The following is a 13,463-nucleotide window of genomic DNA, read 5'->3' on the forward strand; positions in this document are numbered from 1 at the left end:
GAACCTACATCTTTAGAATGGCTGCTGCACTCTGGATCTCGGCCCATTTCATTGATGTTGTTGAATTCTTCTGATAGTTCAGAGGTCTGCTATTGGAGCAACAGACAATTTGCTTTAGTGTTTCTGAAGTACTGACCTGTACACTATAAGGGAAAAATGTCTCAATACATGAAAAGAAGGATTGACAGAGAATCTCTTACAATGTTTATTCTATTTCAGTTTCATAAAATCTGAAACTGGTAAACCATATACAATACATCAATAGTCTAACATCTACCTCTTCAAAGGCATCCACCCAGTCAGAGTCATGGTCCATTACATCTCTTGCTTGAGTTTGGCCCTCTTCATCAATCTATTGGAAAGTAAATTGACTACATGGTTTCTACCAAAATATACTTATCACTGTGGCATAGTGTTTAAAAGCTAAAGACAGATTTGAATTCTAACCTATTGTAAAACATCTACATCAGGGAAACCAGTCGTTGTGACAATATCACAATATTTGTACAGAACCTATACCTCATCTATGGAATCCATCCACTCTGTTTCATCATCTCGCCAGTCTTTGTCACTGTCTGACCATGCCAGTTCTCTATCCTGCTCTCTTTCTTCTGTCAGTTGAGGGTCTTCTGTCAGTTCAGTTTCCTGCTATAGGATAAAAAGTAGATATGAAGTCTGTAATTTGCAGAATTTGGCAGGCACATATATTTATAAAAATATAATACCTAAGACACTGCTTGATAAGATGTGAAGCATATTTAACACATTTAATCCAGTGGTGCAACTATTGTTGTAGATTGGTAGGTACAACTATTTGTTGGATTTGAAGATGACCAATTATGTTGAGTTTGGCGAGGGATCTTTACGGAATTCTCTCTTAGATAGACTTTATATCTTCCCCTTTTCTTCTGTGATTCCTCCTGATTAATTTAGAAACATAATGTCAGACATCAAATAAAATGTATTTGCTATACAATTATCAATTTTAAGAAACTAGCAGACAATAATAAACTAGAATCTCTGTTCCTTTCCGTAAATTTTTTACGGTTAGTTTTTAGCTGCCATAAGGGTAAAACAATAATGCTCAAATTAGAAAGGTGTAGCTTGCTAGTAGAGTATCTATTGCACACATATAAATTAAAACATACCACTGCCAGTTGGTTTGGGGATAACCAATTATGTTGAGTTTGGCGAGGTATCCGTGTATTCCCTCTTAAATACATTTTATATCGCCCTCTTTTCTTCTGTGGTGTCTCAGCTTCCTGATCCTGATCCATGATGAATGGCTTAGTCTTCTTTATACATTCACAAATGGGACAGCAGTCAAGCCTTAGCCACAAAATGAGCAGGAAAGATCGCAAGCTTTGAGTCGCGAGACCATTTCTTGTTGACTACACGGTGAAGTCAAACTGCGGCTGGAAATTAATGGTCAGTAGGATGTTTTGTGTTTTTGGAGAAGTACAGATAGGCAAAACCACATTCATTGAAGGCTATGAGGAAATTTAATTCAAATTTAACAACAAGGAATGGGACTCTTGTACGGAGGTACAGGCGAATTGGCCCAGCGGAAAACTGGGCACAACGCCATACCATACGTGGCTAGGATTAGGTAAAGTTCTCTCGTTAACCCTTTCCAGCCAGAGCGAATCCTAAATCCTAATCCTCTGCTATACAATCACATATTTCTTATCTGAAAACGTCCGTAAGTACTTGACAACATAAGCTGCAAACTGATCTAATTGATTAGTGCATTGTCAGCGGGAACCTTTTTATTCAGCCCCAAATGTTATGGAGTAAGTGGTAATTTTAGACCATGGTCAGAAGAATGGGTCTGGAGTCTTGCTTTCGCAGATTTGATGCGCAAAGTCAATCATTTGAGGTAAGGAAGATATAAAATTACTTATTACAGTAATTTACTAATAGTGTCACTTGATAGATGAAACTATTTAAAAATAAGTAGATTTTCAGCGCTTAACAACTACCACATTGACGTTTGCTAAGTTAGCTTGACAGAAGCTTTGGTCTGCTCTAACTACAGTAGCTACTGTAGATGTATTGATTGTATAAGTTAGTGAACTGTTGTAAGCTGTTGTAACCAATGTAGATGTATTGATTGTATAAGTTAGTGAACTTTTGTAAGCTGTTGTAACCAATGAAACAAAATATTAATTGTTTGTAATATGAGCTGAAACTGAAGGAGCAAGTAGGGGAATAGGAAACCCTGTTCAAGCAGTTGCCGGGGAGAGAAAGATTTAGTATGTCTGTCTTGTGAGAAACAGGTCACAGGTCAGAGACACACACACATAGTCGGACAGACAACACAGAAACCGCAAGAGGGGCAAGGGGGTACTTGCAGTTATCCTATAAGGAATAGAACTGGGATTGGGCCAATGGCACACTTGCTTTGTAACTTAACGCCTCTATCTTTTGGGCATAGTGGAAGTATAAAATTATGTTTTGACTGTTGATCCTTAGACATTGTGCAGCGACACCTTGTCTCCAAAAGCTTTTGTAATAAACGGAATATACGGTATGATAATTGACCTGACTCCTAGTGTTTTATTCTCCTTTCCAACAAACCAACTCGGGGGAAGTGTTAGACTTCAACACTACCAACTTACACCGTTTCTGAATAAATATGTGGCTATTTCTCTATATGACGATGTTTAAATGCACAAACAAAATTGTGAACAGCAATGGGTCGATAACAAAGTTAAGTGTCACCAGTTTGTGAAAGTAAATATACTAAACTTAGCAAGTTATACCAAAGCCGCAAGCTAAAAACTTAATTCACTTTATTTTTCAGAGCGCTGGCTTGCTTGTTAAATCTTGCTTCTAAAGTTTTGCATATCTAATTTATGAGGTGTGTATCATGTAATTGCGTCACTATGAAGTAAATATTGTTTTAGAAAAAGCATGTCTGATTATACATAACTAGCTGCCATCAATGTAAAATATGCCTACAAATCAGGCAACAGTTACAGTCATCTTCAGACTGACCTGGTTTTCTATTCTGACAATTATATTTCTACTACACAGTAAGACACTGCTACTGTACTTAGGTAGTTTACTATTACATTACTAAATCCAAATTGTGCTCATGATAATGTCATTGTTTTTTTCCACTTCCTTTATCACTTTCCCTGATGCTTTTATCCAAGAGATTTGAGCCAATTTAGACACAAGCAACATGTGAATGTGTTTTCAAAGTGTTATAGATTCATGGAACAAAGAAACTACAGTGTACTGTTATATATTTTATGTATCTAGGTAAAGATGGATGGTGATGGTGTTGACGGTGTTGATGGTGTTGACACTTGCTTACTGACACTCCCTAGGTCTGCCAGCTACCCAGCCTCTCTCCCTGACCTCCCATTGCCCCATCCTAGACAAACTCCACCCTCCAATTGCCTTATCTTCCTCAATTCCTGCTGGTCTCTTCTTTTAGGGCCTGCTTCCTATTGTTCGCCAACCAACCATCAGCTGCACAGTCACTACTGTTAGCTGCAGTTACTTTTAAAAACTGCATCTCCTGGATGTTTCTAACACTTATGTTTTCCTTTCCTTATCACATACATCCTGCATAGCAGCTTGTAAGCATATTTGATTCATAACTCTCATGGCTTTGACATGTTTAGGGCTTGTGAAAATACTAAATAAAACTTTTTTTATTTTTTTTATTTTTTTAAATTTAAAATTTGTATGAATTAAATAGTTAGATAATGCAATCTATTTGAATATGGTTATGCTATTGAGACAAATTATATGAGACAATGTATTCCCCAAACCTTATTAATTTAATAAAATTATTGTATTCATAATTTTATTAAATTAATAAGGTTTGGGGAATACATAATAAATAAAATTATTGTATTCATGGCGGCCGAAATGAGCTTTCTCCGCAGGGTGGCTGGGCGTTCCCTTAGAGATAGGGTGAGAAGCTCGGTCACCCGGGAGGAGCTCGGAGTAGAGCCGCTGCTCCTCCACATCGAGAGGGGTCAGCTGAGGTGGCTTGGGCATCTGTTTCGGATGCCTCCGGAACGCCTTCCAGGGAAGGTGTTCCGGTCCCGTCCCACCGGGAGGAGACCCCGGGGAAGACCTAGGACACGCTGGAGGGACTATGTCTCCCGGCTGGCCTGGGAACGCCTCGGTGTCCCCCCGGAAGAGCTGGAGGAAGTGTCTGGGGAGAGGGAAGTCTGGGCATCCCTGCTTAGACTGCTGCCCCCGCGACCCGGCCCCGGATGAAGCGGAAGAAGATGATGATGATGATGATGATGATGATATTGTATTCATATTTTAACTTGTTTAAATCTTTCCTTATTATGGAAGACCAAATGCTATTTGTAAGAGATTATTTCGAAAATAAGGTTCTGGTCAGCGAACATTCCATAGAATCTTCGAAAAATACCATTGGCCACTTAAATGGCTGTTACTTGTAAACAGTAACAGGTATTTCTATTCTGATTTCAGAAAACAAAACTTAGTACACGTTTTAGTCTATCTTAGGAAGTTGCGTAAATGGCAGTTGTTTGGAAAAAGTTAATATTTCCACAGGTATTATTTCATCATCTGTTTATTTACTAGGTACTTATAGTTCTTATAGTATGTCATAGGAATTTCAGTACCGCTCCCAATATTACTGCTAGTTTACAGTACTCTTTTTAAACTGCTGCCAGTCTACAGTATGTATATTGCTTTAACTTCTCGCTATATTTTTGCTGTATATATATTTTTCTTCTTAATTCGCACTACATAGTTGTAGTGCGCTATTGCACCATTCATGAGCTTATTCACTCATATGTATCTATAATATTCAATAATTCTACCACATTGCTGCTAGTTTACATTATGTATATTATTGCCATACTTGCCAAATCTATAATGTTCAATAATACTACCCAGATTGCAGCTAGTTTATAGTACTCTTTTTTTAAACTGCTGCTATTGTATAGTGTTGCTTTATTTTTTTTGTTTGGCTATATTTATTCTAATAAATTCTTCTTAACTCTCAATGTGTAGTTGTCGGGTGCCATGTCACAAGAATTTCATTTAGGAGGTTTACGCTGTGTTGTTCAGTGCATTTGACAAATAAACTAAATAAGTGTTGCCACACCAAATTATACTCTTTAATACAACAGCAGCTCTTGATCAAAACTAGTTATTCCATGAATTATCCATAATTAGACACATCTAGGCTAACTTATTTATTATTGTATATAGCATCCAGGGTGGATCCCAAACTTTTAGAGGCGAGGGACCGGCTGACGGGTAAACGGACGGACATTGTCCGTAAGAGGTCTGATCCATCCAAGAGGGCGTTGGTGGTCCCGAAAAGATTAAGGGATGTTGAACTTTTTGAAGAATCTGTGAGTCCCAAAAATACTGGAAGGCACTAATGTGAAACTGTGTTAGCTGAAACGTGAATGCAACAGTCAAGTTATATACAGTTGTGCTCAAAAGATAGCATACGCTTGGATAATTGATAGTATATGTACCATTTGTAAAGAAAATATGAGTGACCAGGCAAAACATTTCTTATAGGATTCATTTTCAACTGTAGGTTATAGCAAATTGGCACAATCATAAAACTAAACATGGCAACAAAGAAAAAAATGACAAGATGTCTCCAGGTCATGCAAAGTCTTTGGTCGTGCTGCATGAACCTCACGTTTGAGATCTCCCCAGAGTGGCTTGATGATATTAATGTCAGGAGACTATGATGGCCACTCTAGAACCTTCACCTTTTTCTCCTGTAACCACTGGAGGGCCAAATTGGCCTTGTGCTTAGGGTCATTGACGTGCATGCAGGAAAATTCAAGAGCGTCCCATGCGCAGCTTTCGTGCAGAAGAATGCAAATTGTCTGCTAGTATTTTCTGATAACATGCTTCATTAATCTTGCCATCAATTTTCACTAGATTCCCCATGCCTTTAGAGCACACACACCCCCTAAACATCAGTGAGCTATCACCATGCTTCACACTGGGGATGGTATTATTTTCATTATAGGCCTTGTTGACCCCTCTCCAAACATAGCGCTTATGGTTGTGACCATAAAGATTTATTTTTGTCTCGTCACTCCAAATTACAGTGTGCCAGAAGCTGTGAGGTGTGTCAAGATGTTGTTGGGCATATTGTAACTGGGCTTTATTGTGGCATTGGTGCAATAAAGCCTTCTTTCTGGCAACACGACCATGCAGCTTATTTTTGTTCAAGTATTGTCGTATTGTGCTCCTTGAAACCACCACACCGTCTTTTTCCAGAGCATCCTGTATTCCTCCTGATGTTACCAGTGGGTTTTTCTTTGTATCCCGAACAACTCTGCTGGCAGTTTTGGCTGAAATCTTTCTTGGTCTACCTGACCGTGGCTTGGTATCTAGAGATCCCTGAATTTTCCACTTCTTAATAAGTGATTGAACAGTACTGACTGGCATTTGCAAGGCTTTGGATATCTTTTTATATCCTCTTCCATCTTTATGAAGTTCCATTACCTTGTTATGCAGGTCTTATGACAGTTCTTTTCTGCTCCCCATGGCTCAGTACCTAACCTTCTCAGTGCATCCACGTGAGAGCTAACAAACTCATTGACTATTTATACACAGACACTACTTTGCAAAAAACTTTGCCACAGGTGTGGAAAAGTAACCTTTAATTGCCATTTTAATCTGTGTGGGTCTCCTTGTGTGTCTTGGCCAAACATACAAGTGTATGTAAACTTTTGATCAGGGACATTTGGGTGATTTCTGTTATCATTGAGATTTAAAAAGGAGCCAAACAAATTTGTGAAATTAAATGGCTTCATATGATCACTATCCTTAAATAAAATACAGTTTTTTTGCATGATCAGTTATATTTTCAAAATCAATGCCAAATTTTCACAATTTCTGACAGGGTATGCAAACTTATAAGCACAACTGTATCGACAACAGTGGTGGCCTGTGTATATAAATCTTAGGCCTCAGTGCTATCTTCCGCAATTAAACCATATGAGAGTCACCGGCACAAGGATGAAGTCTGCCTATCTATCGACCAATCTTCACAGTGTTTTAGTACTATGGACATCGCTGCACCTACATAATCTAACACAGGCTTGGGCAACTGGCAGCCCACGGGCCGCATGCGGCCCCCACCCCCTCAGATTAATTTAGAAAACAGTAAAACGATATATACACAAAACTAAATAATTGAAAAAAATATATATCTTTCATGTTTGACCTTGAAAGATTTCAGTTTGTTTTTCAATTTAATTTTTCACGTTATAGGTCACATTAAAGGTGGAAAAAGTTCTGACATGATTTATCTTTGTCTCGTTCTTTTTCATCACAAAAACCTGCCATTTTAGTGTGTGTAGACTTTTTATATCCACTGTACATCTAATTGTGATAATTGTTTTGTATTTAGCTGAAATTACCAAAAAAGAACAAGAAGACCTTGTCGTGTGAGAAGAATCTGGTGGATCAGCATCAGCAACAACTTCTCAATAAACAAAAAGAAGAAAAGACAGCAGTAAGATAATTGTATTGAATGTTTTACATTTTACCACAATGTAAGGAGTTAAACTATTTAAAGGTACATTTTATATAAGTCCTTAACAATTATTGTTGTCACCTTCAGACTTTAACTGAAATCGAAATGTTAAGAAAGGAGAATCTTCAATTGCAAAAAAAAGTGCAAGAATTAGTGAGAGAAAAGGAGGAGACCACATCCCTGCAGAATCTTCTCAAAGGTACTTACCTGTCGGTCAGACCAGATTTAGGAGCGAAAAGAAAATAATGTATTGTAAGTTCAGTGTATATTTTTATATTTATAATAAACTAAGTTACAATGGCTGCTATGGGTTCTAAAGTGTTAAAGGTATGTTCTGAGTTTCATAATGTATTTTCTCTTTCTTTAGAAATCCCTGGGTTGCTGTTAGAAATAAAGAGGCTCAAGCAAAAACAAGGGGACAGCAAAGTCATTTTCTGTTTTGCTTGTCTACAAGAAATAATAAGAAATGTGGTTTAAAGAAGGTGTTGATCAAATTTGTTCCAACTTTACTTTACCTTAAATATATTAATAATGATTATATCTCATATTCAGAATTGTGAAGGGACATCTGTTGTCTACCAACCACCACCGAGTACCTGCATAATTCCAATGGCAGCTTCCTGCCCGCAACCAACAATGACATCCTGCCCTACACCATTAATACCCACAAAAACCTCCCAAAGGTTGCTGCAAGATTTGATGTCCCAAGCATTTTCACGACATGAGATGGCAAGCCACTCTTTGACTGGTGGAAGTTCAAATGCCAATGCTGGAGTCCTGCCAGCACCACAGCTTGACAAGATTAAGATGGATGCCATATTTTTGTAAGTTATAGTAAGCCTATATTTAATTTAAAGTCAAATGTATCTCCTCAAATCACTGCTTGTTGCATTCTATTCTGATTTCTGTTTCCTCCATTACTTTCAGCGAAAGTAATGAGTATACATCCGGGGGTTGGACTTTAAAAGAAGCTGCAAGAAATAAATTATCAAATGAAAGGAAACTTCTCTGCAAAGAACAAAATCCAGATTAAGGTGGGGTGGGGAAATCTGTAAAGAACAGTAATGTGTTTGTCTGTGTTAGTACCAGTTGGTGTGCAGGTAACAAAAATAAAGAATATTATTAAGCATTCAACATTGCTTTTTTTTTTTTTTTTTTTTTATGTATAGGTTAGAATAGCAGGTTTAGTTATTACCACAGGATAGGTGTTTAATATTTACCACACAATATTGTTGTATTGTAGTATTGTATACCAGAACATATTTTTTGGTAAATGTCCCAAAAAAACACAAAAAGATCCTAGTATCACAGGAATTAACCACAGGAATACCACATACTACCACAATAATATATGTTTTGTGCCACAGGAATCCTGTGGTAGAATGTCCCAAAATACCACACAAAGTCCTAGCACCACAGTGAAGAACCACAGGTATACCACATAATACCACAATTGTCCCAAAATACCACATACAAAATCTACTTACTACAGGAAAAACACCACTGGAATATGACAGGATATTACAACAGGAATACCACAGGATATGTTTGTAAGGGCAGGTCCTTAAAGGGATACTTACAGATGTGGAACAAATGTTGGTACCCTTATGTTAAGAGTAGTGTTCCCTTTAGGATTTTTTTTTGTTGCAGTGGGGGCAGGTCTGTGCCGCTGACAGGGCTTGGAGTGGAGCCGCACTTCCACGGTGGCGTGGTGAGGGTCCCTGCATGTTGGCCGAAGCATTGAGAGCTTTGTAAGTGTATCTTTTAAGATAAATATTTTATTTACATTGACTTTCAGGCTTGTCTCATTCATGTACAAGTGTATTTGAAGAAGGCTTTAATGGAGGTTTAAATACATGTTTTTGAATAGCTTAAGTTTATTCAGTGGGATCTTTTAGGAAACTGGTGAATTTCCTATTAGTTGAGATGCGGGACAAACCTTAGTCTGCTTAATTATAAGTATAAATTAAATTGCTGCCTTAAAAAGTAGTACACCAAACTTGAAAAGACATTTGGTATGAATACAGTTAGTTGAAATGGTGTAGAATTGTATGTTTGTTTAACAAAAGGAAGCAAGTTTCCTTTAATATACAATGTAAAATAGATGGTTGTTTTAACTCACAGTATCAAGTTCAAACAATAAATGATCATAAATTAAACATCTTCTCTAATTTACCTTCGTGAGTTGAAATAGTATATAATTGTATTTTTGCTTGACAAGAGGAAGCAAGTTTCCTTGAGTGGACAATGTAATATTGATAGTTGTTTTAACTCAGTGTCAAGTTCAAATAATAAATGATCATTAATTAAACATGTTCTATTCTTTAACTTTGAGTTAAAACAACACTATTCTTAATGTTGGCTTTACTCACATTTTTAAGGCAGCAATTGTAACCACTGTGATAATTTTTACAGTGCTTGTGTGTCTTTCATTTCTAATCCTTTCATGAACCTGGACACTGTCACGGTTGAGGAATTCACTGACTCTTCCTCGCACGGTGTTTATGTGTGTGTGAATGAGCGTGGGCGTGGTCACTGATCATCATCAGGAAGAATCAGCGGCAGCTGGTTCTCATTATTTTGTTTATTTATACTTACCTCTCGTGCCTTGTGTATGTCAGACCGTTGTTTGTGGATGTCTCCCATGCTGTTCAGTTCCTTGTGTTCTTGTCTTCACTTCTGGATCATTCCCATACTCATCATCTTGCACTGACCGAGTCGTCTGCTGTATACCTGCGCTGCCAGGCCGCTTGCATCCCAATGTGCCTTTCAGACACTTTGTTCAGCTCCGTGATTGCTCTGATGTCGATTCTGGTTATCTGATCACTTCATTAAATACCAGTTTTACTTGCAATTGCCTCTGCCTTATTTTCCCGTAACAGAACGGTCTGAACATTATGGAGGCAGCAAGAGAACCTGAGCTTACGCAGTATCTCGCTCACAACGTGGCTCGCATGGAGAAACAGGAGGAGAATCTCGCCGCGACGGGTCGCGCCGTTCAGGCACTGGTAGCGCAGGTGTCCGGGCTCACCCAGCAGATCCAACGTCTAGCCATGCCCACTGCGCCACCCCCGCCGCCGCCCACTCCACCCGCACCCAGCCATTCAAACGAACCACGATTGCCCGCGCCAGAGAGTTATTCGGGTGAGCCTAATTATTGTAGAGCTTTCTTGACCAAATGCTCTATGTTCTTTGCTCTTCAACCACAGACCTTTGCCACGGAGGCTTCTAAGGTGGCTCTGGTGCTTACATTGCTGACTGGACGTGCAGCTCTGTGGGGGACGGCGGTGTGGGAGAACCAAAATCCCTGTTGTTCCTCGTTCACGACACTCTCAGAAGAAATGAAGCGAGTCTTCGATCGGGCGGTCGCAGGAAGAGAGGCGGCACGACAACTCGCCGATCTGTGACTGACTACTCCATTGAGTTCCGTACCCTCGCTGCTGAGTGCCATTGGAACGAGGAGGCGCAGTGGGACATGTTCCTGCATGGGCTGGCTGACCGCATCCAACAGGAGATTTACATTCGTCGACGTTCACAAGCCTATGCAGGTGGGTCGAGCCCGGCTCTCCCGGGAGAAGAGGGAGAGAACGAGGTCCCAAGGACTTTGCCTCTATTGCGTCATTTCCTCAATAACTGCCCGGTAAAAGACCGGGCTCGACACTAAAGAAGAGGATTCTGCCGGGCGGGGTCTCCATTCGAAAACCCTCTTCCACCCTCCTTCTGGTGAGACTGCAGTGGGCGACTCGGTCACATCACTGCCAAGCGCTGCTCGACTCTGGTGCCGAAGGTAATTTTATGGACTGGACTTTAGCACGCAAGCTTCGGATACCCACCACGCCTCTGGCTAACAAGATTTTTGTCAACGAGCTTAATGGTCAGGAGTTTCCCACCATATCTCTCGCCACCATTCCGCTGACACTGATCACTTCTGGCAACCACTCCGAGGACCTTTCCTTTTATTTACTGGACTCCCCGCATGCACCCGTTGTCCTCTGTCATCCCTGGCTCGTGCAGCACAACCCCAGGGTTGACTGGGGACGTAATTCTGTTTCGGCCTGGAGCAGGCGGTGCTACGCTTCTTGTTTGGTGTCTGCTGGTTCGTCTCTGTCTTGTCCTGTGTTGCAGGAGGAGCCGGTGAATTTGTCAAACGTGCCAGCTGAGTACCTCGACCTGAGGGAAGTGTTCAGTAAGTCCAGAGCTGCTTCTCTTCCTCCGCATCGTCCCTATGACTGTGCTATAGACTTGCTGCCGGGTACGTCTCCACCTAAGGGCAAGTTGTACTCTCTGTTCCCGAGAGGGAGGCCATGGAGAAATACATTTCTGATTCTCTGGCATCCAAGTTCATCCGCCCTTCCTCCTCTCCAGCGGGGGCGGGGTTCTTTTTTGTGGGGTACAAGGACGGGTCCCTGCGACCATGTATTGACTACCGAGGGCTGAACAACATCACGGTAAAGAATACTTATCCTTTGCCGTTGATGTCTTCAGCCTTCGAGCGGTTGCAGGGAGCCTCTGTCTTCACAAAATTGGATTTACGTAATGCTTATCATTTGGTTCGCATCAGGAAGGGAGATGAATGGAAAACCGCTTTTAATACCCCCAGGGGGCACTTTGAACATTTGGTTTTGCCTTTCGGCCTTTCCAACAGCCCAGCGGTTTTCCAGGCACTCGTCAGACTGAAGCGTTCCGTGTATAATTGGGGTTTTCCGTGTATAATATGGGTTGTATAGTTTGGGTTGCTATGAGAACGTTTCACCAGGCAACGACATTGCCAATGCATCTTAGAAAGGCTCATTTGTAGACAAGGATAGATATTATACGCGTGTACATCACTATATATGATGTTTTGAACCATAATACATCGTTTGTATTATATATAAGATATAAAAATTAATATTTAGTCAAAATAGTATGGGGATGTTCTTGAGTTTTTGGGAAAAAGTTGGTAATTTTTCTGAGTTTATAAAATATATAAGTCCAAACGCAACTAGCGATCTAGTGCTGCCATCTGCTGGCCGTTTTGAGTCATTACATGCAAGAAGAGGGTATCAGACATTCAATCTTATTTATTTCATAATGTTTTATTTCTAGGTAGAAGAACCAAATTTTTTGGGGGTGCCTATATTTTTTACCTTCTATTATATAATTATTTCATTATTTTCAACCCAATTACAGTGTAATTTGATAGTAAAGGCATGAAAGTATGAGGAAATACCATTGACACAAAATCTCATAATGCATTAAAAAAAAATCTTGATGCTGAATGGCAGAAATGTTTTCCGAATTTTTTTTTTTGCCTTTCAAACAGATGAGTTTTATAAATAGTGACCCAGAAGTCTGTTTTTATGTGTTTTTATTGTAGCCAGATGGGTTGCTATTACCAGGATACATCATAATAGGTTGTATCTGTTACAGAAATGAATCTAGGACCCAAAATGTCCCAGTAGTGAAATCCGGCCGAAAGCCCCATAGGCTACCAAGGGTTAAGGCCGATCGCCACCGATCGAAACCTCCTGTATATGTCGTCGGTTCCCGAGTGTGGCTTTCCACCAGGAATATTCCACTCCGTTCCATTTCAAATAAGTTAGCCCCCAAATTAATTGGCCCGTTCCCTGTCACCAAAATCATTAGTCCAGTGTCAGTCCGCCTCAAGCTTCATCCCGCATACAGGAGACTTCATCCCGTGTTTCATGTCTCCCATTTGAAACCCGAATTTTGTTCGCCCATTAATCCGCCTACCCCGGTTCCCCCACCGCCGCGACTCGTATTCAGCAATACATTGCTGAACAGCATGCAATGCCAGGTTTCCCCATTAACACACAAAGAAACAGATACCAGTTGTTCACAGCAACAGGGCAGTACCATAGCAAAGTTTAATTCAATTATTGAAAAATCGTTTATAAAATGTAACATGATAATTTTTTTCCAAATGCTGCAGATT

The 13,463-nt window shown here is 39.9% G+C and overlaps 1 protein-coding gene across 1 annotated transcript; it reads left to right on the top strand.

Annotated features, from left to right (window-relative positions):
- The first annotated feature begins 1,098 nt into the window (after positions 1–1,098).
- LOC109615460 lies at positions 1,099–8,591 on the top strand. The gene is made up of 6 exons (XM_034292474.1): positions 1,099–1,879; positions 7,400–7,504; positions 7,613–7,724; positions 7,893–7,951; positions 8,078–8,349; positions 8,453–8,591. The coding sequence occupies exons 1-6, from the start codon at positions 1,814–1,816 to the stop codon at positions 8,556–8,558; spliced, it is 720 nt and encodes a 239-aa protein (XP_034148365.1). The 5' UTR covers positions 1,099–1,813; the 3' UTR covers positions 8,559–8,591.
- Positions 8,592–13,463: the final 4,872 nt, after the last annotated feature.

Source organism: Esox lucius, chromosome 5, assembly GCF_011004845.1.
Source record: "Esox lucius isolate fEsoLuc1 chromosome 5, fEsoLuc1.pri, whole genome shotgun sequence".
NCBI classification, from domain to species: Eukaryota; Metazoa; Chordata; class Actinopteri; order Esociformes; family Esocidae; genus Esox; species Esox lucius.

What these genes read in the sequence shown, in the direction of transcription:
- LOC109615460 (XM_034292474.1), top strand. Translation starts at nt 1,814, where the DNA reads ATGGTCAGAAGAATGGGTCTGGAGTCTTGCTTTCGCAGATTTGATGCG. An exon ending in CCTGCAGAATCTTCTCAAAG is followed by an intron (nt 7,725 to 7,892) that starts GTACTTACCTGT and finishes CTCTTTCTTTAG; the next exon opens with AAATCCCTGGGTTGCTGTTA. An exon ending in AAAAACAAGGGGACAGCAAA is followed by an intron (nt 7,952 to 8,077) that starts GTCATTTTCTGT and finishes TCTCATATTCAG; the next exon opens with AATTGTGAAGGGACATCTGT.